We start from the raw sequence: 26,146 nt of genomic DNA, 5'->3' as shown, positions 1-26,146 counted from the left end.
GATGGGTACTGATGACAGTCGGGTACACAGGGACGTGGCACTGGATCGTTGGGAAATGAATTCTACTCTGTACCAACGTGTGTCTCTTCACTTTAACTTTGCTGCAGGGAATGATGTCAGAGCATCAAGAGTAATCTCAGCCTTAGCAGCACAACCACACACCGGCATCCGCCGAGCATTTGTTAAGGCCTAAACTTGGTCACAGCCTGCTGTCTCATTTAATCCGCCACGTAAGGGCTCTCAGTGAGCTACTCTTAGCCTGCTCCATACTACAGACAAGGCAGTTGAGGCTTTTAAAGGGTTCAGGGGCTTGCCTGAGGTCCCACCTTATTAAAAAGTTGAGCACGGGGGGGGCGGGGGGGCATTAAACCCCTACTAAGGTTTAATGCTGGACCCAGAAGCAGTTGCAGAACTTGTGGAGTTGGGTGAAAATGACAATAGTACCTCCTGTTCATCAAGAACTAAAAGCTTAGGGTGTCAGTGAGAGGGCAGTAAGCAAGATGGGTCTCTTCAGTGACTCGATGCCTGTCTCACCTCCTGCGGCTGCCCAGGTAGATGGGCTCAGAAGAAAGTGATGAAATTACAAGGAAGGACTCGATGTCTTACCCTGCGTCTCCCAGAGCCTTTCCCAGAAGGCTCACCATAAACCCACAGGATCTGGGGAACCGAGCTGTTGGCCAGGAGCACTACTCATCTTCCATCACCATAGAACTAAACAGACACAAACATGCCACAGCTGGGTCTGCTTAGAGTCTAGCACAACCGTTAGAGCCAAACAGACCCAGAGATTGGTGTCTCCTGGATCTCGGGCTTGTGCAAGGTCCAAGCATGGTTGAGGACTGTGGTGTCTACACCCAGATGACACAAGACACAGGTCCTGACATCTTCATACCCAAGGCTGAGCAGGGCTGACAGGATCTATGACAGTTACTTTTTACTTATCAACTTGCCACAGTCTAGGATCACTTAAGAAGAGAGCCCCAGTAGAGGAATTTCTGTTGCTGTGGGAAATATTAAAAAAAGAACCAACTCATTCCAGCTCTTGTACTGGCAACTCTGCCTCAGCAGCCTGGTCAGCCATGCACTGGCGGGCAATGGCTGGCCTTTTCTTATCTTGTAGAGACTCTCTGGCCCAGAGCTCCCGAAACTTCTCCACCCAGCTTGCTGAGTTCCCACAGGTGGGTCGCTACCACGTCAAACCCATATTTCAACCCCCCCCATGGCCTTTTTGGGTGCACATCTGGCAAATTCATGCTTTGCGGCTGTACCTTTCTCTCTTGAACCGAGTTGAACCAACTCGTGAAGGAAAACGCCACACAGACTTAGTTCAGAATCAATGGTAACTCAATTGCTGGGCGCAACAATTAAAATGCTAATCAGTAAGCCTTATTAAATCTAAATCCTCTCGTGGTGAATCTTGATGGATCCACCATTAAAACCAGAAGACATCATAATTACATCTTGTCCTCACGCTATCCCGTCCATACCTCTCTCCTGCTTTCTTTCTTCTGCCATCCAACCCGGAAGTCCCACCTACTCGCCCAGTGATTGGCTCCTTTATTCATCAGGGGATTGGTCCACAAGAACAGCACCAGGCCTATCCACAACACTCTATAGATCTGGTTGGCCTGCAAGCATGTCGGTGGGAAATTGTCTTGTTACTGAGGTAAGAAGATGCATGCATACCATTGGTTGGGGTGTGAACTGTGTAAGGGGGAAAAAAAATCTAAGGTAGGGAGAGACTGGAGAAGACTCAACAAAGGAGCAGGGAATTGTAGACCTGGGAGAAACAAGCACTTGTGTAGCCCAGGAAACACAGAACACACAGAAGACAAGCAGACAGTATGGGTGCATTCATTCTTGCATTCATTCATTCATTCATTCATTCATTGCCGAGTGCTCTTGACTGCAGGTGTGACCAATGGCCACAGGCTCCTGCACCAGAGGAGACTTTCCTGTGAGATTCGACTATAACTTGGAGTTGAAGGCAAATAAAGCCCCTATGTTGCTTCTGGTTGGGATGTTTTGTTTTGTTTTGTTTTGTTTTTAATTACAACAGACACAGGCATGGACCCCGAACAGCATCCTGTTATCAAATAAGGCACCATCCTCCGAATTTCCCCATGGTCCTCCTGGTCTCTGGGAAGAAGGTAGCCGACTCCAGAATGGTAGATGAGAAGGAGCTGTGGCTCAAAGCTCAAGACATGAGGGACTCTTGGCTTTTTCATCTGTGAGGTGAGATCTGCTGGACCCACCTCTCAGGGTATGAAACAGTCAGTGGTGGAGAGTGTGTAGTATCTAAATCTCCCAGCACGCCATGAGGGCCTAATTCAATGACAGGAGAGTCCGGTGGCTGTTTGTATACTCAAGTTTATAGGACAACTGAGAGTATTCAGGCAGCGACTTGGGAGATGACTCAGTGAGTGAAGTTCTTGAGACACAAGTGTGAAGACCCGAATTCCATCCCCAGCACCCCGTGTGAAAACCTAGGCATGGTAGTGTCCACCTGTAAACCCAGCACTGAGAAAGGGGTGATGGGGGGGATACCAGGGCTCATTCACCAGCTAGCAGAGCTGAAACAGCCAACCGCAGGCACAATGAGAGACTGTCTCAAAAAAACAAAACAAAACAAACAAACAAACAAACAAACAAAAAAACTAAGGTGGAGAGTGACTGGGGAAGACTCAACAAAGGAGCAGGGAATTGTAGACCTGGGAGAACCAATCAGTTGTGTAGCAAGCCAGGAAACACAGAACTCGCGTGGTGAACTTGAGAAGGATCTCTTATGGAGGTTAGAGGCGGGTGGAGCATCACCCTCACAATGCCCTGAGACTGTGGCTCCCTGCAACCTCTTGGCAGGGTGCTAATGAACCTAGGCAGTTGTCCACTAAGACCATCTCCCCACCTCTCCCAACCCCAGCATCTACCTTTTTGACACCAAATCTGACCAGTTCCTTCCCGTGACTGCTCTACCGTTAAACCTGGAGGCTGCTGAGAGAAAGGAAAACAATAGCTGGGGCCATTCTGCACCCACAGAGTCATCCATCCCGCACGGCAGCCCAAATGTTATGTACTTTATGCGATAATATCAATCATAAAGAGAAGTGAGAGCTGATTGATACTTCCTAGAGGCGAGGCTGCCCCCTAACTGGATATCTTTGTGCATTAAGGAATTCAACACGCATAAAGGATTCAATTTCCTCCTTGAAAATATGACACGGCTACAAAACAATAGCACCTGAAACACTCCTAAACTTTATGGAAGAACACAGCCCTGGGAGGGAGGTGGACCCTCATCTCATCACACACATGGAACAGAGAGAGAGGTCATGCTCGTAGACCCCAAATGCACCGCACACTTTAAGGCCTGGATCACGTTTCCCGTCTGTCCACATCCTGGCTGCTGACACTCGGGGTCTGGGGACCATCCAAAAAGAAGGAATCCTTTTTGCTCTGCTCACACTCTGGCCTCTTTAATAGCTTTCTCCATCCATTTTGCTGACCTGTTCTGCCCCTCAGCTCCTCTAAGTGGTTTTCTGTAAACATCAAAATCCAAGTCTAGGGTCTTTCTCGTCAGAAGCCCCCTCTCCATCAAAAGAAGGCCCTGGGGAGGTGCCATGGGGTCTACTTGGCTGGAAGTGATTTGACTTCACCTCCCCAGGCTTGTTACCATTCCTCTCATTCCATCGCTCCCAGTAACACCTCCACCCTGGGGAAAACACACAGCAGATCCGCCATCATTTGTATAGAGCACATTCAGATCTGGGAGGGGGGATGCCTGCTCCTGCCCTTTTGAGATGTGATGAAGAGCAGGGAGACCGAGCTTGTGAAGCTAAAGGGATGTTTGAGGTGTCTTGCATACCATTATTCACCTGGTAGTCTGGGGAGGTTGCCATGGCAACGTTTCCAAAGTCTCCGGTATCTACATGTCATTGATACACCCCATCAATTCAACAAAGGCAGAGAAAACAACCCAAGTTGGCCTCTGTTTCCTTGGCTTGCTAACTGACTGTTTTGCCTATTGTTTAGTCAAAACTTCAGAACCAGCAACAGTGACACTCTTAATACAGGGCTTTTCCACTTAAATGTATCTCAGAGCATAAAATTCAAGTCCAGCCGGGATTTTCTGTCTTCTTTGTTCTTCACTGTCACAGCCATAAGCTCAGGAGTGACTTTTTTTCTGCTGGACACTGGATACTTTAATTAGAACATTCTGGGCCCTTAAAGAGGAGGCTCTAAATTCTAAGCCCTTCCCAAACAGGTTAAATGTGGTGAGAGATAGCAAGGCCCTGAGGCCCGGAGTCATTTCCATAACAGTAGCTACATGCATTTCCAGAGAGAAATATCTTGCCTTTGGCCCTTTGACTGAAGACAAAGGTGCCTCTCTGAGCATCTTCTATGGAAAAGGGAAAGGGCTCAGCCTGTCATACCAACATTGTTCTCATTGAAAGGCAATTATTAAAAAAAAGCATTCACAGAGCAATTTGTGTAGAGAACAGACTTTCTCGTCAAAACCCCACAGGGCACACCATTCTGCCTTTAGCCCTTATGTTGTAAGCCAAATATCCACACAGTTCCCAACGCTGTCCAGGCATCAGAGTCCTGGACGGAACATCACCCCTGCCGATGAAGGAAGGCGCTTTCATAGTTTGCAGTCTCCCTTCGCCCCCAGCCCCCGAGCCAATTATGCTGTGTTCCATGCTTCCAGCCCTTCCAACCAATGCTATTTCACATCAGCCAGTCAGAATCCCCACAGATGACCATGTACCATTTTCAGGGCTGCCATGCTGATGGCAGACCGAGTGTGACCTACCTGTGGGTGACCCTTCCATGACATGGCCGATGTAAGGGCCTTCCCGGAAGATGGGTCTGTTGTCGTTCTGGTCAATCACAATGACTTCCAGAGGCACTGGCCCTTCCAGAGTTTTGCCACTGGTATCCGTGGTTTCCACAAACAGCTGTTGGAGCAAGGAGATCAGGAGAGAAAGAAACCGTTATTTCTAAAATCAAGACAAGGTTCCACAAAGAAAGGAGGCTGTATCGATCATTTCATGAGCCTTTGAGGATACTGAAACTCTGGTTTCCATGGCTTGTCACCAGGAAACTAAATGGGCCACAATATAAGCCAAAGATCAGCATGTGTTAAATTCCTCTTAGAAAAATTTGCAATGAGATCATCAAATCTGCAAACAAAAGCTAAACACACAGATGCACACAGAAACACACACAAACACACACAGAGACACAGAGACACACACAGACACACATGCACAGACACATGGACACAGACTCACAGATACAGAGATACACACACAGAGACACACATTACTGCAATCCACCGTAGTTAGGAAAATGTGCACATATTGTTTGCTTTTCCAATCTCATTGTCCTTAAGAGGACATTACACTAATAGAAACAACACATGAACCATCACGAACTGGGGGAACCCACAGCGTTTGTGGTGATGCTGAGGAGACACTCAGATTGATGTGCATCTACAGGCACCCTTCACGTAGGAAGGCTGGCATTTGTGGGGGCCCTGCTGAGACCTCAGGACTCCTGCCCGCCAGGGATTCCCTTTAAAAGCCAGAGACTTCAGAGACCCATAAAGTGCTTCCAAAGAAAAGCCCTTCCAGATCCCAGCCAGAAAGGCAGCGTGGAAAGTCAGCCTGCTGGTTGGGAAGCAGAGCTTCACATAGTGGTATTTCCAGGGAAATTCTATGGCCATACTTCTGTTTACTGACCGTACTTGGGCCTTAGCTTCTCTCAAAAGCAGTAAGAGTGTTTTGAATACAAGTGACCCTCCCTTCAGAGGAGATGACCATGCTCTCTGGTCAGTGGAGACCAAAGCGTAGAGTCTTTCCACCAAGACTCTCAATTCCTTGGCTTCTTCATGAGTGAGGCCTCTCTCATAGATTTTACATCTTATTTGTGGTGTATAAATGTGGACATGAGATGAAACTGGGCCTATATGGAGAGAGGGCTTGTTTTCTGTTTTTCTTTAGCAGTATCATACCCTCTGTGCCAACACACACACACATGCACAAACATGCATACATATGCATGCACACGCAGTCATAAACCAGCACACTCATGCGTGCATACACTCACACACATGTTCCTCTACCCACTTGATTTCTTGAGCAGATGATACCTTAATTAAGAAAATTTTAAATGGACAAAGCCTTCTAACATTGCACTTATATGATAGATCATAGAAAAGAAACATTGTTTTAAAGCTGAGACTCGGGAGAAGAAACATTGTTTAAAAGCTGAGATTCGGGAGATTAGGCTTAGTTGGAAGCACAGGGAACCCCATTAAATCAGGGCAAGCACCATGTGCCTACAAGCTCAGCAGTGAAAAGGCAGAGACAGGAAGACCCCTGGCTTTGCTGGCCTGTCAGTGTAGCCAAATCAGTGAGTACAAGGTTCAGGGAGAGACTCTGTGTCTTAGGTTCCTGGTGCTGCGATAAAATATCCCTGAAAAAGCAACTTAGGAAAGAATGGGTTTATTTTCACTTTCAATTGAGGTTTCCACTCTATTATTCCTGGGAAGCCACAGGTACAGGCTCTCGAGGGAGTTGACTATAGTACACAAACACAATTTGGAACAGAGAAATAGGAATTAATTCATGCATGGCGAGTGCTTCATTTGCTGTCTCTAGTTGAACAGTCCAGGATCCCCTTTCTAGGGAATGGTGCCACCCACAGTGTGTGTGGGTTCTTCCCACATCAATTAATATAACTGATACTAGTATCCACAGATATGCCCACAAGCCAACCTGATTTAGGTAATCCCTAGTTGAGACTCTCTTCCCAGGGGATGCTAAGTTGTGTCAAGGTGACAAAACCAATCATGGCATCCCATCTCAGAAAATTGTTAGACAACGATGAAAGCAGGCACCCAGTGTTGACCTTTGGCCACCACATGTTCCTGTACACATGTGTGTCATACTCAAGTTCACACCCACACACAATCTGACATCCTTGTGCCTTTCCCTGCTGTTCTCGAGTTAAGGCCAGACCACAGTTAGCAAATACAGGTTTTCTGAAGGACACTGCTCTCACATTCCAGAGGGGCTGTCTGTGTCAGAAAATCGATGCTGAGCGATGCTCTTGTCTTCCCTCTCCCCTCCTGAGTGAAATGCTTCAAACCGCTCAGATTCCTTCCTTTGAAAGTCTGAAACCACATTTGTGTCCTATGAAATCACGTGATGGATTCCAGTGGCTCCGAAACAAAGCAAGATAGATACATGCAAGGGAGGAGGGCTCACCCCATCCATCATCTTTGCATGGCAGAGCCCACGAGGAGAAGAACGGACAGATGGCCAATGGTGGGAAGCCACAAAGTGTCTGCTCAGGGGAAATGTCTCCAGCAGCCCTTTATGGCCAGTTTGTCGGCCAGCGCCTCAGAGTTGCTCTCAGTGGTTAACTTGCCCCCTGAACGATAAAGCGTGAATACATACGTCCCAGATTCTTAACTGTGACCTATGACCCCCACGTGAGGTTCCATAGCTGAATGTGGGGCTCCTGAAAATCTCAACACCACTGAAAGAGTTCTAAATAAGCAACGGCCAAACTTTAACTAAACATCAAAGGGGTAATGAAGACGAGATGCCCTGGCACTGCGTGCCCATTTTGCATTTTGCAACTCCATTGCAGCCTTCATACTCAGAGGACTTGCTGAAAACTGAATTTCTCATGGCACCCAGCCCCATGGCATCTGGCCCCCTACACTCCCTTAAGGGAAGAGTTTGTACCTCTCTGCCTTTGATGGCTGTTGTAGAACTGAGGCACAATTAGGAGGGTCTCCAAAGAGATGAGGAGGAAGCTGTGGCAGGTGGCCTGACACTGAGGCCTCCAGATGTATAGGACCCAGGCTCTGAGCATGGCCTGTACCTTCTAGACCCTAGTGCTTGGTGAGGGATTCTCACAGAGTCACTGATTGCTGTGAAGACGCTAATGTGATACACAGATGCCTCTGACGCAGGTAGGATGGCTCAGGATTGTCACCAAAGCTTTTCTTCTCTTTCTCTGTCTGTCTGTCTGTCTGTCTGTCTGTCTGTCTGTCTGTCTCACTCTCTATTTCTCCCTCCCTCCTTTCTGTCTGTCTGTCTCCCTTTTCCCTCCATTCCCCTTCTTCCCCTTCTTCCCCTTCTTCCCCTTCCCCTCTCTCCTCTCCCTTCTTCCCTTCCCTTCCCTCCCCTCCCCTCCCCTCCCCTCCCCTCCTTCCTTCCTCCTGGCTTTCTTCCTTTCCTTCCTTCCTTTTCTCTCTCCCTCCTTCTTTCTTTCTTTCTTTCTTTCTTTCTTTCTTTCTTTCTTTCTCTTTCTTTCTTTCTTTCTCTTTCTTTCTTTCTTTCTCTTTCTTTCTTTCTTTCTTTCTTTCTTTCTTTCTTTCTTTCTTTCTTCCTTCCTTCCTTCCTTCCTTCCTTCCTTCCTTTCTTCCTTTCTTTCTTTCTCCCTTTCTTCTTCTTTTTCTCTTCTCTTCTCTTCTCTTCTCTTCTCTTCTCTTCTCTTCTCTTCTTTCTTTCTTTTTCTTTCTTTTCTTGCTTGCTTTCTAAGACAAAGTTTTATTCCTCACCCCTAGCTGACCTGGATTCCACCATGTAGCTAAGGATGGTCTCAAGTGCACAGGTCCTCCTGGATGGGATTGCAGGCTTGCGTGACTGTGATCACCCAAGTCTTACTCCAATGTTCAAATGTCCATTTCAGCTTATTTTAGAAATGGCATGAGTGTTTTATGTGCAGTCATTTAATCTACTCTTAGTGGTCAGGGGAGATGGTCCTGAGAACCCCAAGGCATAATAGAGGCTGCCACAGGCACATCACCTTGCTGAGAGCATGGTGGTGGCCTCAGACCCATCTTACAGCGAAACTTCTGTTCCCAGATACCCCATCAGGTTGTGGTTCACACTGCTCCTAAATTCATTCTCCCCATCCCTGTCGCCACCTCTGGAAGCTGACTCTGTCACTCTCAGCAGCACCACTGGAAAGGACACTTTGGGGTTCACCATCATGACTACAGGGTCTATCCATTCTGACCCCTTCACACTGTCCACTATGTCCCTATGTCACCCCATGACAATCACCTTCCAATAGCATATTATTATTCCTCAATATCATTTGTGTACACACACACACACACACACACACACACACGAGCATGGAGGCCAGAGGCCAATGTTGAATGTCTTCCTTAATAGCTCCATTATATCTGCAAATTTTTTCTTTTATGTGCATAGGTGTGTAGCTTAGTGTATGTCTGATACCCAAGGAGGCAGAAGAGGGTATAGAGTTATGGGGGGTTTGTGCTGCCCAATGTGGGTGCTGAGAACTAAACCCCAACATTCAGGTCCCCCTTTCTCCAGCCTCTCCATCTTAGTTTCTGACATAGGGTCTCACACTGAACATGGAGTCCATTGATACGGCTAGTCTAGCTGGCCAGTGGCCCAAAGAATCCTGCCTCTGCCTCCACCCCTACCAACAGGGCTACCTACCGGCATGTGTTACCATGCTTGGCATTTTATGTGGGTGCTCTGGAGGTGAGGTTTTTTTTTTTAATATTTTTTTTATTACGTATTTTCCTCAATTACATTTCCAATGCTATCCCAAAATTCCCCCATACCCTCGCCCCCAACTCCCCTACCCACTCATTCCCACTTTTTGGCCCTGACGTTCCCCTGTACTGGGGCATATAAAGTTTGCAAGTCCAATGGGCCTCTCTTTCCAGTGATGGCCGACTAGGCCATCTTTTGANACATATGCAGCTNGAGTCAAGAGCTCCGGGNTACTGGTTAGTTCATAATGTTGTTNCACCTANANGGTTGCAGATCCCTTTAGCTCCTTGGATACTTTCTCTAGCTCCTCCATGGGGAGCCCCGTGATCCATCCAATAGCTGACTGTGAGCATCCACTTATGTGTTTGCTAGGCCCTGGCCTAGTCTCACAAGAGACAGCTATATCAGGGTCCTTTCAGTGGAGGTGAGCTTTTAAGTCCTCAGACTTTTGTGACAAGCCCTTTATTGACCGAATCGTCTCTCGAGACCCGTCTGATTTTATTTTGTTAATTCCTTCTACAGCTTCACACCAGCCCACTTCTACAATCTCCATCCACGTCACAAGGAAGTCTTCTTGTTTCTTACCAACCAACTACAGCTGCCTTCTTAGCTCCTCCACCTCAGGGCACACATCCAGCCCAGGTATCATCACATACACCCCCTCCTCCTAACCCTGAGCTCCCCGGTTCCATGTTCCTTCCTCTCCTTCCCAGCCTAGACCCCAGGACTCTCCTTCAGTTCTTACAGCTTAGCCAGGTTGTTCCTCGTTTATGCTCTCATGGCTACTCTTTTGGATGTAACACTTTCCACAGCTCCGCGGAATGCCCATTCATGAGTGTGCCTCCTCGACAGTCTCCCGAGGACAGGGGCATGGAGGAAGGACTTGGTTGGTTGGTGAGTACTCAGATCTGAGGCCTGACACAGAACTGTTTGCATGAACCATTCTTCTGAAGAGGTGGTTTCTCTTTAAGAGACCAGCGTCTAAAGCTCTGGCTTCAGCTTTGACCATCTGTCCTTTCTCCCCAGCTCTGGCACAGGAGGCTGACAGTTAGTTTGAGTTCACGGGCCCTGGGCCAGTTGACTCTATGCTGTCTTAATTGACCAACACAAGCCCCGACGGTAAACAACATCAAAGCATATTAAATTGACAGCTTACTTTTTAAAAGAAGGGAATTAATGTTTATTTGGTGTTCAGCCCAGGTCCAGGCGTTTTACACATCTGCTTCAAAACAACTTGGAGGAATACGGATTGGGGCAAAGAAACTGGAGTCGCCGTCCATAGTCACAAGGCTGGTGTGCCACCAGGCAGCATCCAAACTCAGGACTGACTCCAAAGTCCGTAGTTCCCTCCCTCTGCTCATGTCTCTTCAAGGTCCTGTCGCAGCCTGCCTTGAGCATTTGGCTTGGGTAGCTTTACTAACGGAGTCATCTGCTTCAGGCTTGTAGATTACATTGGCTGCTATTTTATCATCTTGTAAACATGGGAGACAAAGTTTCTTGTAGGTTTGGGAGCACGGCGAGTGCACATAGTCTCACTAGTAGTCACAGGAGTGCCTACCAACACGCACAGTGAACCTGTGTGTATCACAAGGCCCCCTGCCATAGAGCAAAGATTGTGCACGTTACAGTAGCAGCCCATCTCTGTGCCCCCTGACCCCGTGTGTGTGTGTGTGTGTATGTGTGTGTACAAGGACAGATAAATGTTAGTCTAGGGCAATGTTCCTTTTGAACTGTTAATTTTTGGTTTTTGAGACAGGGTCCCTCACTGGCGCAAGCCTCACCTGTTCAGCTAGACTGGTGAGCCAGTAGGTCTGCCTCTCTAGCCCTGGGATTACAGGCCTAGTACCAAAGCTTTGCTTTTCTATCTGAGTTCTGGGAGATCACATTCAGATCCTGCATATTTTGTAGACCTGCTCTTGTGAGGCAGAGGCAGGCAGACCGCTGTGAGTTCAATGCCAGGCTGGTCTACAAAGTGAATTCCAGGCTAATCAGAGCTACCCAGTGAGATCCTGTCTAAAAGCAAAACAAAGAAAACAAAATAAAACACCAAATCCAATAAACTCAGGGCCTCAGGCTTGGGAGACAGACATTTGACTGAATGAGCCGTCTCCCCAGTCACAGTCATAGATGCTTCTAAAGAGAAAACCAAACGGAAATGATAAATATAAACCTCAGATGAATAGATATCAAAGGTTGATAAATACAAGCATCAGATGTAAAGATATCAAAAGAGGATGTATAATGTCAGAGGCGTAAAGGGATGTAAACCCCTCCTAAACTTTCTGGAGCAAATACGGTTTCTCCTCAGTTAGATGCATGAAGATGCTATGTGATCTCTGCTCTACTTCAGAGGGGTGTGGTATGTGGGCACAGGGGTGTGAAGATGCCCTGTTGTCACACCCTGCTTCAGAAGGTATGGCCCATGGTGACTGGGGCTGTGGGTATTAGCCTCTGAGTCCTGCATGTGGGAAGACAGGATTGAGGAAGGCCACGAGGGTAAAGTCCCCTTAAACATCCTTTCTGGTACCCAGCTCCTCTGTTTCCTTTCATCTAGGGGAAAGTGAGTCACGGGGGATATTCTCTACTAGAGATGGGAATTGGGAAAGTCACAATACGCAATCCGATGATTCTTTAAACTAATTAATGTCCTGTACTGCCTGAGATGCTATCCGTATGATTCATTAATGAGACTCCCTTAAAAACAAAAGCAAAACCAAAGACACATGAGCCAGATCACATGAACGCAGCACACATGCGTTGGCTGTCAGCACCACAACAAACCATCACAGCCGTGGCCTGTGTCTGGCTCATCTCCCATCACGAGAGACGTGGAGTCCAACATCGTGATCTTACGCAATGGGACGAAAGGATGGAGAACAAAACTGGTTTCAAGGCTTTTTTTTTTTTTTTGAGTGGAGGCCAAGATGGAGAGCTCTTAAAAGACAGTGTCTTCTGTCGCAGGGGCTGATTCAAGTCACAGAAGGGATGCGAGGATCAATGGAGTCAGAGACACAGCACCCTGTGCAGCCAATGCCCTGGCGAGTCATTTTGAAGAGAAACGATCCAGGGAGCACGTCATGACCTTCTCTTGACTGGTGACTCTGATTTGCTTTGGGCAGAGTATTCAAATACAGTCAAACACAGACATACACAACTAATGACTTTTCTTGAGATGCTGTAGTACAAGCCTGGCTATTAGTGGGTTGTGCACAATGGCTTGTTTTCAGTCACAGTAAATGAAGATCTTGTACTAGCTGCAGCTCTAACACAGGGAGACTCAGTTTCCTCTGTGCCGAGAAGACACCATCACCAAGTAGGTGCTTTCTATCGGTATTTCCTCTTTGTGGCACATCTTCCAACCTGACCATGATGGTTGCTGTCTGAGGACTGAATCTTTAGGAACTTCTGCTTGAGCTAGCTTAAAAATCATAACAAAAGCAGGCTGCTTCTTTGCATTTGTCTTTGTAGCACTGCATGCTAACAAAGCTGGGACAATAGGCTCTCTGCAGGGTCGCTGTGGATGGACACTGTATAGTGTCTGGGTGTTTTCAGTTAAACTGGATTGTAAATTCAGAGAGAGCTCTCTCTCTTTCTGTTTCTCTCTCTCTCTCTCTCTCTCTCTCTCTCTCTCTCTGTGTGTGTGTGTGTGTGTGTGTGTGTGTTGCTACAGAAAACCTTGATCTTAGGGCTGGAGAGATGGTTCAGAAGTTAAGATCACATATTGCTGTTCTAGAGGACTCCAGTTCAGTTCCCAGCATCCAGGTCAGGCACACCCATGGTAACTCGAGCTCCTGTGGATTTGACACCTTCTTCTCTTCCAGGATACTCATATGCATGCATGCACACATGCAGGCTCATAATACACACACACACACACACACACACACACATACACACACACACTCCACACACACACACACACACACACACACACACACACACAATCTATTTAGAAAAGTTAGAAGTCATATTTGCCCCCAGGAGAAGGAAAGGCGAGAGCCACAGATGTGATGGCATGGATTCTGGGATGTTAGCCCAGGCTTACTCATGGGGCATCTCAGTCCATATTTCTAACTCTGAAAAGGAGCTTAGGAGTAAGGCTCTAGTATCTGGCAGTTATTTAGAACTTACACAGGAAAAAAATTCACAAAGATCCCCTGGAAATAAGCCCACAGAGATGTTGTTTTAAGTATGCTATGCTGTTTATTTAGGTGATGGTCCCTACAGGTCAAAGGTTGCTCAGAGACTCTAAAGAAATGACCTTTTCTGTGGAAGAGGTCAGGGACTCAATGTTTGCTATGATAAGCAAGAAAATGATAAGATAAATCCTAACTTAAGCCTGTAAACATGGCACTAAGATTGGTCCTGCTTTCTGTGCTGCTGACCTCATGTGTTTAACATCTGTCTCATTGGTATGAGTTATTTATTACAAGTTCCTTTGTTATGAACAGGTTCTGCACACACATATGTGTGTATGTGTGCAGAACACACAGGTAAATCAATCAATCAATCAATCAATCTATCTATCTATCTATCTATACCTATCTATCTGGGTGTGTGTACACACAATACATATATTTATCTATATCTATCTACTATATTTCTATTTACTGTCTAGCTATTATACTTCTATCTACTATCTATCTGTCTGTCTAGCTACTATATTTCTGCCTGTCTAATATCTATCATCCATTTACCTATCTGTTTATCTATTTCTGTCTATCTTCTATCTATCTATCTATCTATCTATCTATCTATCTATCTATCTATCTATCTATCATCTATCTGCCCATCCATCTATTTATCTAGAGCATAGGTTCCTGGTCTCATTAGACCACAAACAGCTTGAAGACAGGTAGTAAACTACACAGTGCTTAACCAGCCAAGTGCTATGAACAAACAAAGCATCAATGGACATTTCCCATTGAGTTTTGACTCCCAATTCTCAGGCTCTGTCCGACTCTCAGTCCTCTTCCCACCGGGGCATCCACACCGATGACGTCAACTAAGAAGGGAGCTTCCGATTTTGATTCCGCTCCCCTGTCAGATCCCTGTAAAGTCTGGCATGCATAAATTCTGGGAATTCTAGGAAGACACTAGGTTACATGGTAAAGTAGAAGAAGCCAGCGGCTCAACTCACCTTAAAACAGAGTTTTGCCTGGATGATACTAGATCCTATGTAATGCCGTGGTGTTTAAGAAGGAAGGAGTCTAGAAGGTCTCAGTCATTGACTGGGAGAGAGACTTGACCTACTCCATTTGTGGCTTTGGACATGGAGGATAGGACCGTGACACAATGACTGTAGGCAGCCTCTTGATACACAAAAGGGTGAAGGCAAGGCTTCCTCCCTGGAGCCCACACATGCGTATGCAGCTCTGCAGATACCCAGATTCACACATGGGATAAGCCATGAGCAATTCTCAACCCACAGAACAGCTTGATAATAAATGTGTGCTGTGCTGAGTCCCTGTGTTTGGGATAATCTGTTACGGCAGCAATAGGAAATTAATACAGTGTCCACATAATTTATTGTTATAACCAGAATATGTTTTAGGATGAAAGTAGATACTATTAATAATTATGCCAAAACAACAGGCACTGCCCAAAGCCATTTTAGGTAAACTGGGTCACACAGCTCTCTTATTTGACTAAGTAACTGGTTCCCTGGGTCTCGGTTTGTGCACATAACAAATGGAGTTTGGAGTGCCCCTCTGTGTGTGTTATGATTAAAAGAAGAGAAAGACACATGCATGGAGCACCCAGGCACAGAAGAAAGTCCAAACACAGGTCGGTCTGTCAAGGGTAAGTTACCTTGCTGTGCACCTGCTGGGCATTCGTAGCACAAACCAGGGTCACACCAGAGGTCAAGATCCCCGTGGCAGCCAAGGAGCCCCAAGAAGCGGCATCTGGCTGGTGTGTGTGTGTGTGTGTGTGTGTGTGTGTGTGTGTGTGTGCCCACGCGCGCGTACGCTGGGAGGAGCCCCAACCTGAAAGGGGAGCTCAGTCATCCCCATGTAGTCCTCCTAGGAAGCCGTCCGTTACCCTTAGATCTTTAATGATCAGCAAACAGGGATGCAACACTACCAGTCCCCTTGAAATCCTCTCCTATGAAACAATCCAGACTTCTCTTTGACATCTATCATTTTCATTTCATGAAACTTTTCTTAGCTGCATTTACCCATCCAAGTCTTCCTTTGCAGGTTCATGCGACTACATGTAAGTCTGCCTCCCTAGAGGATAGGACACTCACATGTCACCTCCAAAAGGGAGATGGAAATTTCACACTCGTTATGTTATTAATTAAAAACCTCAATCCTATTACCAGAAGCTTAGCAAAGCCTTCCCTTTTCGGAGTCCTGGTACTCCCAGTGTGGGGGGAAGAATCCTACTCAGGCTGTGTGTTTGATTTTACAGCTACAATGAAAACACCTTTACCTAATGTATATGCATGCTCACAGCCACACTGGACTTTGAGGACATTTTTCTCCATTTAATTTCTGAAGTAGCTTTAATTATGCAGAAGAAGTCAATGCAGATATTCAAAATAATTTTATTTGAGCAGCTAGGTGAAGTCGCAGTAAATAGCCTGTGACTCCAGAGGGGACACAGGCTGGAAATTTTAATTGGCTTCAGTGGAATTTACATAAATCATAAATGATGGAATTATTCCAGGCCCATTAAAACCATGTACAAGGGTCAAGAAGACTTTTGTGCAAAATAAGAAATATAATACTTTGGAAAGCAAAGCCAGGGGGAGACCATTGGCAGGACTTAATTTTCATTTGTGTTTTCCGTGCACCCTAAACAAAATGTAGAATAATAGAAGTGAATGTTGCTCCTTATTTTAAAGATTAAAGTGTGTGTGTGTGTGTGTGCGCGCGCCTGTGTCTGTGTCTGCGTACATGTGTGAAGTCCCAGAAGAAGACATAAGAGGGTGCCAGCTGCCCCGGAGCTGGACTTAGAGGTTGTTGGGAGGCATCCAACATGGAAGCCGAGAACAGAACACCAATGCTCTCAAGCCCTGTTAACTGCCGAGCCAACTCTCCAGGCTCAGCACTCTAAAGTCTACAGATTTAAAATCAATCTGTTAAACACAAAATGTATCAGGCATTATCTTGGTAACAAAATTGGTGTACAAAGACTCAAAGCATCATTTGATGAATTGTAGGCAGGTTAAGGTACTAAGAGGGTAAAGAGGTCATTGAATATTTATGAAACAGAGCAAAGAAGACCTTTCTGAGTTATAATCAGAGCCATAATTTACTTTGTGAATTATTGATATATTAAGGTACTTAAATGAAAGGTTTTATAAGCTAAAGTAGCCAGATAAAGTAAACAGAGAATGAGGGGATGTTTGTATCACATAAACCTTGGTTTATTTTGAGTTTACTAAAAGCTGGTTTTTAAAAAAATCAATAGGGGAAAAATAACAATTATCCAAATGGTAACACATAAAGACCAAAGATTATAAAAGTAAAATGAGTTTTTTTTCTTATAAAATTGTAAAAATAATCAGAAAAAAACCCCCAACAAAACAGTAGTCTATCTGGCAAACTTGGGAGAAAAAAAAAAAAAGCTCTCATCCATTACAACTGGTGGTAAAACACCTTTCTGGACCATAGAGATGGCTCAGCAGATAAATGTGCTTGTCCCAGAGTCTATGGTCTGCGTTTGATGTACAGGATAGCGGAAGGAGAGAACCAGTTCACAAAAGTTGCCCTCTGATCTCCCTATATATGGTGTGACCCATCTACACATGTATGTGCACACACAAACACACAGAAATAATCACATAGATGTAATGAAACATTAAGACGTCTTTCTGCAAGTGTAACTTGTTAAAATTAAGGAGAGATTTGAGGATTTTACAAAGCCTTGTGTGTGTGTGTGTGTGTGTGTGTGTGTGTGTGTGTGGCAAGGCAGTGTGTGCTCACACATAAGTATGAGCATGTGACTCTGTGTTTGTATATGAGAGAGGGAGAGACAGAGAGAGAGAGAGAGAGAGAGAGAGAGAGAGAAAACACATGATGGCATACCCATTTACATTTTGCATAAAAATGGGGAACGTATATAAAAAACCCCACTCCATGTTCTAAGTGGAGACTCGTGAGAATTTTGGAATCAGTAGAACATCACCTTGCAGAAACACTTCAGAGAAAAGAAAATTTATTTCTGGCACAGAAATAACATTAATAATGCAAGTGGAATATTTAAGAAGCAAATTATGACTGAAAAAAGAGGACACGTGAAAAGATGCAATTTTTGGAAAACAGACATCCTGCTCCTAACACCATGTTAGGAGGGTGCTACGGTGACTGTTTTCCTGTAGGTAAAGTTCTTTGTCTCTCTCGTCCTACATCTGTAACAGGCACATGCTCATGTCAGAGTCAAACTAAAGAGGCAATAATGGCAGCTAAGCGAGGGGAGTCACTTTTCTATGGAGAGGTGGCTGCAGGTTGGTTGCTTATGAACCAGAAGATGAACCCCACACCCATTTGTAGATGGCCAGCATTTATTTGACTCCAGAGACTAATAGTAATGATAACAATACAAGAAATTAGGAGGGGGATGGACTGGGGGGGTTGGAAGTGGTGAGGGATGGAGAAGATCAAAGTACATTGTATCCATGTGTGAGTTCTTCAAAGAGGAAATAAGAACATTAAAAACAAAACATGTTGCCAGTGTTTGTGGTGTGCAGGGACACAGTCTCCTTGGACATGGTTACCGTGAAAAGGAGTTTTGTGGTCAGGAACAACATAAATAATTAGGATCTCATCAACACAGGCCTCTCTGCTTTCCTCTGCCTTTCTTGCTTAAAAATGCCTCTCCTCCCTCCCTCTCCCTCTTCCTCTCTTCCTCTCTCCCTCTCTCCCTCTCTCCTTCTGTCTCCTCGTGGTGTGTCTATGTTTGTGTGTGTGTGTGCGCGCGCGTGCGTGCGCACGTTCATAAACTTCATACATTCAGTGCCCATGGAGGCCAGAAGGGGGCATTAGATCCCCTGGGGCTGGAGTTACAGGTGGTTGTGAGCCTTCCTCTCCCATGTGGGTGTTGTGTACTTAACCCTGCTCTTCTGCAAGGGTTGTACTTATTCTTAGGTGCTGAGCCATCTTTCGAACTCCCACCCTGCTTTCTTATTAAGCATGTCTAAGACACTAGCTTTGCTTGAGTGGACTCAAAGCTATCTCTTTAGTGCAAAGTGGTATAGTTTGAGAATCCCACACCTCCAGCTATCTGGTCCCCACTAGAAATTTAAACTCTATGCTAAACCTGGGCATTGCTCACTATCTGTGGGTCACCCTCTTGGACAAGTTGTCACCTCCTGCTAATGCAACTCTCTCTTAACTGTCCCATGCACTCTCCCATGCCCCTCAGATTCCAAAATTAGCTTTCAAATTTTGAGTGGGACTTTTCTCTCTGGCTTTGGATATCTTGTAGGTTTTAGGTGAGCTGGATACATCCTTGATTGGATCTTTTTGTCTAGAACCACTTGGGTACCACCACACACTTCTTGGTTTACTTGAAAGTTACCAAAGTAGTTGTGTTTGCAGAGCCTTTGTATGTGCTGTGCCTTCACCCGATACATTGTTTCCTTTATAGGTTTCCATAGCTCTGCCCCCCCCCACTCTTTCATTCACACCTGTCCTCAAAAGCACATGCTTTTCTTAAAGAATTGATTGAAAATAGTCACCGCCCTCCTCCCAGTGCCATTCCCTGGGCTCTGGTTGTTACCAGCTATGTTCTGCTTCCTCTGTTGCTGTGATAAACATCATGACCACAAGCAACTTAAGGGAGGAAAGGGTTTGTGTTGGCTCACAACCACTGAGGGAAGTCAGGGCAGGAACTTCAAACAAACCACAGAGGAACACTGCTGGTTCACCCACAGGCGGATGCCTTCCTGGCTAGCTTTCTCATAAAACCCAGGATGATGGACGACCTTCCTCAGAGAATGGTGATTTCCACAGTGGGGCGGGTGCTCCTACATCAATTAACAATCAAGACAACCCTTCTCGGACACACCCACAGGCCAATCTAATCTTTGCAATCCCTCAATGTAGGCGTTCCTCTCAGGTGGCTTTAAGCTGTGTCAAGTTGACACGTTGACAGGACTAACTAGGACACTGCCCATGATGCAGTCTTTTGATGTCTGCTGAAAGATAAGCTCACCAGGACAACTGCGTGAGCTCTGTTTCCACAGCACACAGAAACAAAGTCTCTCAGAGAGTTTATTTACCATAAATGAAACAAACAGAGAATCAGCTAAAGACTTTCTTTTTTTTTTTTCTCTTCATTTTATCAGAAAGATATTTTACTCTCCCTTGAGGACAGTTCAATAGACAAGAGAGAAATGAGACCTTTAAAAATTCTTCGAGGGGGACCCATCCCCAAAGCAAAGTATTAAGCATTCAGCGGAAACATCTTCCTTCCATTTCAAGGGAAGAAGCTGACTTCAGTGCACCCGTTGTTAACTGTCAAAAACATGCGGACTGATGATTCAACATGGGAGTGTTCATTGTTTGGTGATGATTGATAGCAAATGGTTTTGTTCTGACACACATATTACTAATAAGCATATTTAAACGAAGGCAAATAATGCAAGTAGAACTTAATACAGATTCCTCCCCACAAAAGTGATCCCATCTGTCCCTGCCTTTATAAATGAGGCAATCCAAGTTCCCAGAATAGGCTCATATTTCTTACATAAATCCCTCCCCGCCATTCTCAGAACCCTAGCTCAGCATCTCTCCTCTGATTTTTCATTTGTGGGGGGGAAAAATTGCCTCAAGCAGCCAGTCATGACTGCGGCATGATCAGACCCCTGCTGTTAGATTCTTTTGGATTTCAACCCAGATTGTATCATCTCTTCTCTTTTGGCCACATGCCCTTGGATCAGATTGGGGAATGGTCTCTTTGCTGAGCAAGCAGAATAGACAGCCCTATTTATAACTAAACCCATATTCGACTTCATCATGTACCCTCTCAGACCTCCCCTGCCTAACAGCCACTCAACTTTCTCAAGTGTCCTGGACGGCTCAGAATTGAAAAGTGTCGTTGTTGAAAGCCACTTTCATGACCCTGATGTCCCCTTCTCATGCATCTGCAATACACTGGGCAGAAGCAGAGCCTCACCACCCCCTGCAGTTCACAGACTCACTGGGCAAGGTGAGATTGTGCTGGGGCACAGCGGGTGAGAGCTATGGAAGCACGATGGATGCAGCTGGCACTTCTGCTCTCTTCTGAACTTGTGAGGTTGATCCTACAACACTACCATTGCTGGAGACTCATCCCTGGAACAGTCCATCCCCAGACTCCCCAAACCCATCAGGAGGTGAACAAACCTGCCATTGGGCGCTGTCCACGGTCCTGAACGCAGTGGCGGGAGCCTGAAGATTCTAGTACCCACCCCAGGATTAGCCCCAGATGGGAGACTTCTTGATGTGGCACATCCGGGTAGGTGTAGCGCATGTTGGGAGAGGCATGTCTACTAAAATATTTCCCGGAAGACCAGTGCAATGTTCACTGTTGTTACCTGGTGAAAATTCTAGTTGAAAAGAGAAAACTTTATGTTCTCCGGTAACAGATGGGAATGCTGGGGCGCACTTCCTCACAAGGGCCTCCTCTTCAGTGATGACTTTGTCTGCTGCCTTCTGCTTAGTGAATCCCTTTGTCCCCGTCTGCTTTCTTTATTCTAGCATTTGCCTCTGCACTTGTGCAAGGGGGAGACTCCATTTGGCACACAGCATCTTCCCTCTCTTGTGTTTCAGTCTAACATTTACACAGCATCTTTTATATATTTGGTGATGGTAGTTTTTTTTTCAGCAGCTTGTGGACTACAGTGTTGAAATAAATGCCTGTTCAAGTGAGAGCTAGCAGATTCGCGGGATTATTTAAGAAAGAAAGAATGACATGTGACAGCCCAAGGCCGTGCTGAGCTCACTAATGGGCAAAGTGTTTCTGGTTCCATTTTGTAGGTCAAAGGACGTTTTCTAAATGAGGTGTCAGCTCAGCTATGTTTTCAGAGTCTTCTGGGAAACAAATTATGGGGAGATTGGTGATTGGGATTGTGGGGAGATCTGTAGGAATCAAAAGTTAAGAAGGAAAGATAGATGGCTCCGTGGTTAAGAGCATGTGCTACTCTTGCTGAGGACATGGGTTCGATTCCCAGCAACTACATGGTGGCTCACAACCACGTGCAACTTCAGCAACCAAGAGATGCAATGCCCTCTTCTGGCCTCTGTGAACACTGAATTCACATGTTCAGATACATTCAGAAGGATGTAAGTATATTTTTAAAAAATCCTCAAGAATTAAAACAGCAATATGAAAGCACCAAGTACAGAAACATGATCAAAGACACTGCGTTCCGGCCCCTGAGCCAGACTCCATACCTGAGGACATAAACGGACTCCTGTTTGCAGATGGAGTATGGGATTAAGGCTATTCTCATTCTTCCATGTGGATGCTCAGGCTTAGGAATGCAGAACCAAGTAGTTACTGAAGAGTCTGCGTGGCTCACAAAGCTTAAAATATTTATTATCTGGCCCTATGTAGGAACCGTTTTCTGACACATTCTAGACAATTCAATGCAAAAAGGAGAGGAATAGGAGAAAAGAATCTTGACACCCGGAGATGTCTTTAAGTAAATTCAGTTATATTCATATTTTTATCATTATCATTTATTCATCCAATACTCTCTATCTATACATAGATACATAAATAAATAAATATTATATCTACATATATAGTGTTCCTATTATATTTCATTTTCTGTGCCAGAATCTTGGCTTATAATTATTTCTAAAAATAATCTTGCTTGGTTAAGGGGTTTAAACCTATAATCTCAGTACCTGGAAGTCTGAAGGAAGAGGAAAGAGAGAGAGAGAGAGAGAGAGAGAAAGAAAGAATATTCAAGGTCATCTTGGGTTATATAGTGAGACCCCAGACAATCAAAAGAGTTTCTTTTTCACCTCTTGTGGTCATCTTTCATGACCTTTGCATGTGCACACAAGCATGCACACACACACACAAAAATCTAGGGTCTGCCTATGTGAAAAGCATGTGGTATTTGCCTTGGAGACGGCAAGGAGTTAGACTAGTGATGTGATTTATTCCGTGGTTGAGTAAGACTCCTCTCAGAGGCCATGGGTTTTAAATGAAAATCCCAGTGTGGTGCCAGGTATGGAATACCTCTTTGCCAGTTGTTGGCCGCTGAGGTCCCAGTGGTCCTGCCATTGGTCTTGGCTGCCCATCAGAACCTGGTGTTAAGACCCTACTGCTGAAGACATTGTACATGTGAGTCACAGGCTATTAGAAATGAAGCTAGAACTGAGCTGGAAGCTTCTTTCATACTGGCTGGCCTTGCTAGTGCTAGAAGGTGGGAGGTATGCAGGCTTCTGGGGGAGAAAAGTCACCAACAATCTCACCCACCTATGATATAACAATGACGGTCCCTCTAATGCAGCTGTGGCAGACTGTTATTGGGGTAACCAATAGTTGTTGTTGTTATTTTTCCTGCATTTGAGGCTTGTTCCATAGGAAGAAACTTATGCCTGCTTCTATAAACCTGGTCAAAGGAGCATGGCTGAGGAGGTCATAGGCTCTACAGGAGAAATCTACTACTTCTGTTCGGCTAACCGCTCATCTTTTTCAAACTGCCTCTGTATATACTCTTGTTTATAACCATAGACTAGTGTTGCATCCAGCCTTCCTCGGAAAAGATTCTTAGTGCCACAGGAGGCAATTAATGAAGAAACCCAGAGCTGCCAAAGGGCCAAGAATAAATAAAAGTAGTGAGCCAATTATACCATTCCTTCCGAGGCTCAGGGAACACCACGGAAGAGAAGGCAGAGGAAAAAAAAGGAAGATGCAGAGGGTTGGGAGATGGGAGCCCATGCATGACATCCAGGTGTGACAGGGCCACTGTACTCAGGAACTCACTACAGCTGTGCTTATCTGCATACAACCTGCACAAGGTTGGGACTCTCAACACTTTGTCATGGATGGTGGAGGGCCACATTCCTCTTCAAAGGACTTAATTGGCAGCTATTTTTTTTCTTTTTTTTCTTTTTTTTTTTTTGGAAAGGGGGCGAGTGTCCCATTTTCTTCTGCAGTGTAGCCACTGATAAGATGTTGGAGATCCGGTCAAAAACCTTCCATGCACACTCAGGCAAGAAGGTCCAAGGAAACTTGGAAATGTAAAAAGAAGACACAAAAATAAGAGAAATGGTCCCACAAGGCCACATACCATATAATCCATTTATTGGGAACCTTTGCTGCCAGTGAATTTGTGGGATAAGGACAGGAGTAACGGTTACATGTTCTGGGGAAGGTGAAGAGAACACTGTGGGGACTTAAGCTTCCGTCTAGGTGATAGAAATGTTAAATGTTCTGTAATGGTTGCACAACCTTGGGAGTGGGACCACTGAACCGTATGGGTGGATCATGTGAGAGATGGGAATCACACCCTATCATGGCTTCAGAAGGTAACCCTCTCAGAGGACATCAGGAGGGAATGGAATAATGACTACCACAGAGCCCAGCTTGTAAAGATCACTGTGAAGCATCAAGAGTGGACAACAGAGCTTCCAGGGGGAGGACAGGCAGGTACTGTGGTGTGGTGCCTTCAGCTATGGTCTTGGTTTTACTCTACAACATAAAGTAAAACTTCTGCTTATTCAATGTGTGTGTGTGTGTGTGTTAGCTTTTAGGGAATTTTAATTAATTATTGTTTTAAAACCAAGATTAAGAGTAGGAGGTCTGATTTTAATGCCAAATCTCCCACAACTGTAGCTGGTCCAAGGACAGACCTTGCCCCTACTAATCACCAACCATCATCTCCTCAGTGGTCAAATGACAATAGATGCAATGGACTGGCTTCCTAGATGAGGCCCAAGGTGTAGAAATAGGAACCAGTAGGCAAGCAAGCACGTGTCAGTGCAAAGCGGCATACGGTGAATAAAGGTTCAGTGACAAACACTGAATACCAAGCAAGTTAAACAAATGCTGTCCTGACTCTGAAAACCCAAGACGTGGTTCTAACTCCCAAGGGCCCAGAGCCATTTGTAGGTGCCAAGAAAGTCAGATGGATCTGGAACCGTGATGACTGGATTCACAGGCTTTAGTAAGATAGGATCCGGATGGGGCCAGCTCTAGAAGGATGCTAGCCACTCCAAGGGTTAATCCTTCACCCGCTCCTGTTCTCTATAGCAGTACCTGGGCTCTTGCTGGCAAGTGGCCTTGCCACCTGCTCCACCCCAGGAGGGTTTTGTGTTTTTCCAGGTCTCCTCAATATCTAGCATGGATAAGCTGCCCAGCGTTTGTTGATTATATAAACAAGTGAAATCAGTTCATCAATGAATGAATGAATGAATGAACGAGCATTGTGTGGTAAGCACATGACAATTCAGGATGTTTTTATTCAGTCTCTTAAAAATTAAGAAGAGGGGCTGGAGAGATGGCTCAGCGGTTAAGAGCTCTTCCGGAGGTGCTGAGTTCAAATCCCAGCAACCACATGGTGGCTCTCAACTCCCTGTAATGAGATCGGATGCCCTCTGCTGGTGTGTCTGAAGAGCACTGTCCCTCCCGTACGTGCTGAGGCTGCCCCCTTGCTCAGTGCTACCTGATTTATCCATTCTGTTTTCTGTAGAGGGTGGGGCAAGTACTGCTCTAGGAGACATGCCTCGGGCATCCATAGCTCCAAACCCACCCACATGGTCCTCAGCAGCTGAAGGCAACCCTCCCAATTATCCCTTGGCTCTGGGCTCACCCATCGCAGCCTCCACTCTGCTCAAGGCGATTGCTTCCACGAGGACAGTTTCTAGCCTAGAATTCTTCATTAAATCTCCTGTTCATTCCAAGTGCCTGGCTCTTCTTCTGGTATAGCCTGCTTGTCTCTAAACTAAGCTCTGCCTTCTGAGGCCCCCCCTAGGCTGATTCTGGTCCTCACTTGGACCTGGTTCTAACTGTTTCAAATCTTATTTGCCAATATCTTCAAACACTCCAGATTTCTAAACACTCTAGGAGAAAAACAAATTAGTACAGTCACCTGGCGTTGGCTGTCAGTCATCCATGGCCATGGTAACTGCTACTGAGGATGCAGTTGTTCCCTGTCATCAGTGTCTATTTGCCTTCATCCCCGAGACCCCTACCTCCTCCCCGGATTAAAGTACTGGCTTTTTAAATTTTCTTATACCCACACTCTCATGGCAGCTTTCCAAAGCCTGGGAGACTCAGGTTTCTAGTCTTCATATCCCTCAGGCTCCCGTCCCTTCCCAACCCAGAGCCTGTAAGTCCTTCTGTATCTTGGGTTGAAATGATGGCAGTGTTGGTGCTCACAGGGTGCTACCCCCACCCCAGTGACCTCAGAAGCAGAGTCTCCTGTCTCCCCATTTTCCTGAATCTGTTTCTCTCTCTCTCTTCTCTGAAGCAAGGTGTAGAATGTCTTTCACTTCAGTGCAGGACATGGAAATCAAGGTGGTTCTCCTCCAAACTATCTATGGAAATCTCCTTCCTGTAGCCCCCACCCCCTCTATGTATATAAGAGCTCGCCGTAAGTTGGATCTCTAATTGAACCCACTTGATTGTGTTTGTTT

At 45.6% G+C, this 26,146-nt stretch overlaps 1 protein-coding gene across 1 annotated transcript in view; it reads right to left on the bottom strand.

Moving 5' to 3' along the window:
- Positions 1 to 26,146, bottom strand: part of Cdh13 (cadherin 13) — a 1,030,912-nt gene that overhangs the window by 343,735 nt on the left and 661,031 nt on the right. Inside the window, exon 6 of the mRNA XM_021169677.2 lies at positions 4,814 to 4,958. Within this exon, the coding sequence (XP_021025336.1) occupies positions 4,814 to 4,958 (145 nt within the window). The remainder of the gene's footprint in view (positions 1 to 4,813; positions 4,959 to 26,146) is intronic.

This window comes from Mus caroli, chromosome 8 (genome assembly GCF_900094665.2).
Source record: "Mus caroli chromosome 8, CAROLI_EIJ_v1.1, whole genome shotgun sequence".
Lineage (NCBI taxonomy): Eukaryota > Metazoa > Chordata > Mammalia > Rodentia > Muridae > Mus > Mus caroli.
This window is presented reverse-complemented; position numbering and strand designations above follow the sequence as displayed.